Genomic DNA, 4,241 nt, shown 5'->3' with positions numbered 1-4,241 from the left:
ATGAGGTTGTAGAGGAAAAGGCAATGCTTGTACACTGTTGATGGAAATGTAAATTAGTACAAACTTTATGGATTGCAGTATGGAGATTTCAAAAATAGAACTACTGTTCAAGCCAGCAATCACACTACTGAGAATATACATGAAAGAAAAGAAAAGAAATCATTACATTAAAAAGATCCCTGCACTTGTATGTTTATTGCAGCACTATTCACAACAGCAAAGATAAGGAATCAGTGTACGTGTCCATCAATGGATGAACAGATTTTTGAAAATGTGGTGTGTGTGTATACGTGCACACACACACACACACACACACACACATACAAACAGCGGAATACTATTCAGTCATAAAAAAGAGGGAAATCATGTCTTTTGCAACAACCTGAATAGGACTAGGGTCCGTTAGGATTAAGTGAAACAACTCAAAAACAAAAAGTCAAATACTGTGTGTTCTCATTTATACGTGGAAGGTAAATAATGAGTACACATGGACACAGAGTGTGGAATAATAGATACTGGAGACCCAGAGGGTGGGAGGGAAGTTTGAGATGAGAAGTTTCTTAATGGGTACAACGTGCATTATTCCCATAATGGTAACACACACACACACACACACACACAAATTTCACCATTATGTAAGACATGCATGTAAGAAAACTACACTTATACTCCTTAAATTTGTATACATTTTTTAAACAAATACTTATTTAAGACAATCTATTAAATCTTGGTAAGAATAGTCAGCATCTATGGCATCTCAGTCACAAGTTATTCCCATCCTGTCCCCTCCTAACTCAGTTGTCTGAATCTCCACTCTAGATAGGCATAGTCAAAAACACACAGTTTCCTCTCACCCTTGCTCTCAGTATAGGGCTACAGATTCACCTACAGAGGGGCAGGCCCCTAGCTTAGTATTGCAGAGGCTCTATTCCAGGAAGACAGAGCTAAAAGACTGGGGCTTCCTTCCCCCAATCAGCCCCAACTTGTACAGCAGAAGGTTTGGCAGGCCAAGAATAGGAGACCCAATTGCCCATACCCCAATTCACTCAAACAGTGAATGTTCTACAACAGACGAGGCGAGATGAGATGATCAGGGGCTACCATACCCAGCCAGCACCCTACTTGCAAAGTAGGGGTACCATTCTGGCAGAAAGCAGACTATAGTCTCTATCACAAGCTCCACTACAGTTGTGCAAGATCATGCTGAGAGGGAGAGGCCTTATGAATAGAGAGTTCAAAAGTTCTACCCAAGGAGACTGACTTTATCTGGAACAAGGCATGAGGAAATTCATGGCTAAGGACATTGTCAAGAACAATGGAAATCTGGAGAGTGATCAGCTAAGAGAATGGTAATTTTATAAGACTGGTAGCAACAAGCAAAATAGTAGATCAGCTAGCAAAAAAATCAAACAAAGAGACAGCTAAGAGCCCTCTGGGAGTCTGAGAATGCCCCAAAGATTGGCAAAACCCTAATCCTGCTAAGAGGTCCAACTTTAATTTAGACTATGCCACAATGTATGTGCTACATTATTGGTAAAAAAAAAGGAAAAACTAGGTAACAAATAGTGAATTAGCAGAGGCTAAAAATTGAGTGAAATATCAACAGAATTAGACCAACCAAAGTTTAATGATATCAGGGAACTAGACAATCAAAGAGAACCCAGTTAAAGCTCTAGCTATCCCAGACAGCAACAGAGACTGCACACCTGATGGAGAAGTGACATCAGTGGCTACACACTGCAGGAAAAATAGGTTTCACTGAACTATTACAGCCAATTCGCTAAACTACTAAAAACAACCAAGACAGAAAAACGCAAAAGGTGGAGAACGAATCTGTATTCAAAGTTAATACAAAAATTAGCTAAAATGTCCAATCTCAAACAAAGTTATAAGACATATAAGGAAATAGGAAAGTGTGACTTATACAAATGAAAAAGAGGATACAATAGAAAACAGCCTTTTGAACGGGCCTACATGTCAAATGTAGGAGACAAAGATTTTAAATCAGCTAGTATAAACATATTCAAAAAACTAAAGAAAAACTTTTTTTAAAATGTAAGATAATGTCTCATCTAACAGTGATATCAGTAAAGAGATAGAAGTTATTTTTGAAAAACAAAAATTCTGGAATTGAAAAGTATAATAACCATAATAAAAAGCTTACTTCAGGCCGGGCATGGTGGCTCACGCCTGTAATCCCAGCACTTTGGGAGGCCAAGGTGGATGGATCATGAGGTCAGGAGATCAAGGCTATTCTGGCCAACAGGGTGAAAACCCATCTCTACTAAATACAAAAAATTAGCAGGGGTGTGTGGCATGCACCTTTAGTCCCAGCTACTTTGGAGGCTGAGGCAGGGGAATCACTTGAACCTGGGAGGCAGAGGTCGCAGTGAGCGGAGACCATGCCACTGCACTCCAGTGCACCCCAGCCTGGTAACAAAAAAAAAAAAAAAAAGAAACTCACTTGAAAGACCCAGTAGTGAAGTTTGAGTTGGCAGAAGAAAGAATCCACAAACTCGAAGATAATCAACAGATATGATGCAATCTGAAGAAGAGAGAGATAAAATAAAGATAAACACTGACTCAGAGAAATGTAGTTTATTGACAGACATGTAAAGGTAAGAACAGAAGAAAAAGGAGAGAAAGAAGAGAAAAATATTGAAATAAATAATAGCTAAAAACTTCTAAATTTGAAAAAAAAAAATTAGTCTACATATCCAAAGAAGGTCAATGAACTAGGCCTATGTCACAATGCTACAGTCTTTGTGAGTGAGTGTATTTTGAGTTCATTCAGACTCCTAGGGCTTAGCCCTCTGAGTCTCCCAATTGTGAAATATTTTACCAGAGCTCTTCCTCTTCAGTGGGCCTATAAGCTCTTCTTATGAATCAGAAAACATCTCAGGAGAAAAGTAGTGCCAAACGTCAGAATCGCCACTCTGTACTTGCCTCCCAAACAAAACAAAATACTTGAACCCTCCTGTCCTTGCTGCCTAGAGATAGCTCTCTGAAACCTTCAAACATTTTTAAAAATACGTCCTCATCAGCTTTTCTAAATTGTACCAGTATAAGGTACAATTTAGTATAAGGTTTACTCTACAAAACACTAGTCCATCACTCAAAAAAGCAGAAACTGTTTCTCTTCCTTTAATGGGAATTGCCACAAGTTTGCCAAATTTATTAATCTTCTCTAAGGAAGACCAAACTATAGTCTAACATTTTATCATTATAGGTTCCCCCAAAATAAGATATTCTATGATACGAACACATTCTTCACCCAAGTAAAGTACTAGAAATTAAACACATTCAATGCCCTTGAAAAAAACTTCCTAATGTTGACCACTGTTTATATTAGTCCTATGTTACGTATTAGCACTGTTTCTTGGTGCATATGAATAAGTCGGCTTTACTTTTTAGAAAGATAATTTGTACTATTTGAATGTTCTGAAGAGCATAATAGACCTGTTGAATTTTGTCACTGTTTAAGACTGAATACAATCTCATTTCCTTATGCCCTTAGAGAGAACGACCTGAAAACAAATAACTATAAAACAATTTAATTTGCTACTTAAAATGATATGCTATCAAGTTAAAATCACTCTAAAGATAAGGAAACTATAAAGACTACAGGAATAACATATGAACAGTTAACATGGGCTCATTATAAAGAATACTAACCCTCTTTCAATGCTATTTGAGGTAGACAAGCATTGAATAACTCTTAATTACTCAGATACTCAAGGAACATTACCTCACTTCTTTAGTGTCACCCACTTTTCCATAGCAAGTCCTCAAATAATTATCTCCAAAGCTGTATTTTATCTTTCAAATTGCTTTAAATATTCAATAGATCCATAGATAATAAAAAGTTATCATACTTCATATTTTCTGAGGAACTCAAGTTATATATCACACACACACACACACACACACAAACCTGCACACAAAGCTAAGAATCACAAGGTCCCATTTAATTTTTTTTTTTAGAGATGAAGTCTTGCTCTTTCACCCAGACTGGAGTGAAGAGATGTGAACATGGCTCACTGCAGTCTTGGCCTCCCAGATTCCAGTGATTCTCCTGTCTCAGCCCTCTGTATTACTCCATTTTCACACTGCAGATAAAGACATACCTGAGACTGGGCAATTTACAAAAGGATGAGTTTGTGTCCTTTGTAGGGACATGGATGCAGCTGGAAACCATCATTCTTAGCAAACTATCACAAGAACAGAAAACCAAACACCGC

At 37.6% G+C, this 4,241-nt stretch overlaps 1 protein-coding gene across 1 annotated transcript in view; it reads right to left on the bottom strand.

Annotated features, from left to right (window-relative positions):
* Positions 1 to 4,241, bottom strand: part of CEP128 (centrosomal protein 128kDa) — a 477,957-nt gene that overhangs the window by 346,031 nt on the left and 127,685 nt on the right. Inside the window, exon 14 of the mRNA XM_011949470.1 lies at positions 2,465 to 2,545. Within this exon, the coding sequence (XP_011804860.1) occupies positions 2,465 to 2,545 (81 nt within the window). The remainder of the gene's footprint in view (positions 1 to 2,464; positions 2,546 to 4,241) is intronic.

Source organism: Colobus angolensis, unplaced genomic scaffold (assembly GCF_000951035.1).
Source record: "Colobus angolensis palliatus isolate OR3802 unplaced genomic scaffold, Cang.pa_1.0 Scaffold3, whole genome shotgun sequence".
Lineage (NCBI taxonomy): Eukaryota > Metazoa > Chordata > Mammalia > Primates > Cercopithecidae > Colobus > Colobus angolensis.
This window is presented reverse-complemented; position numbering and strand designations above follow the sequence as displayed.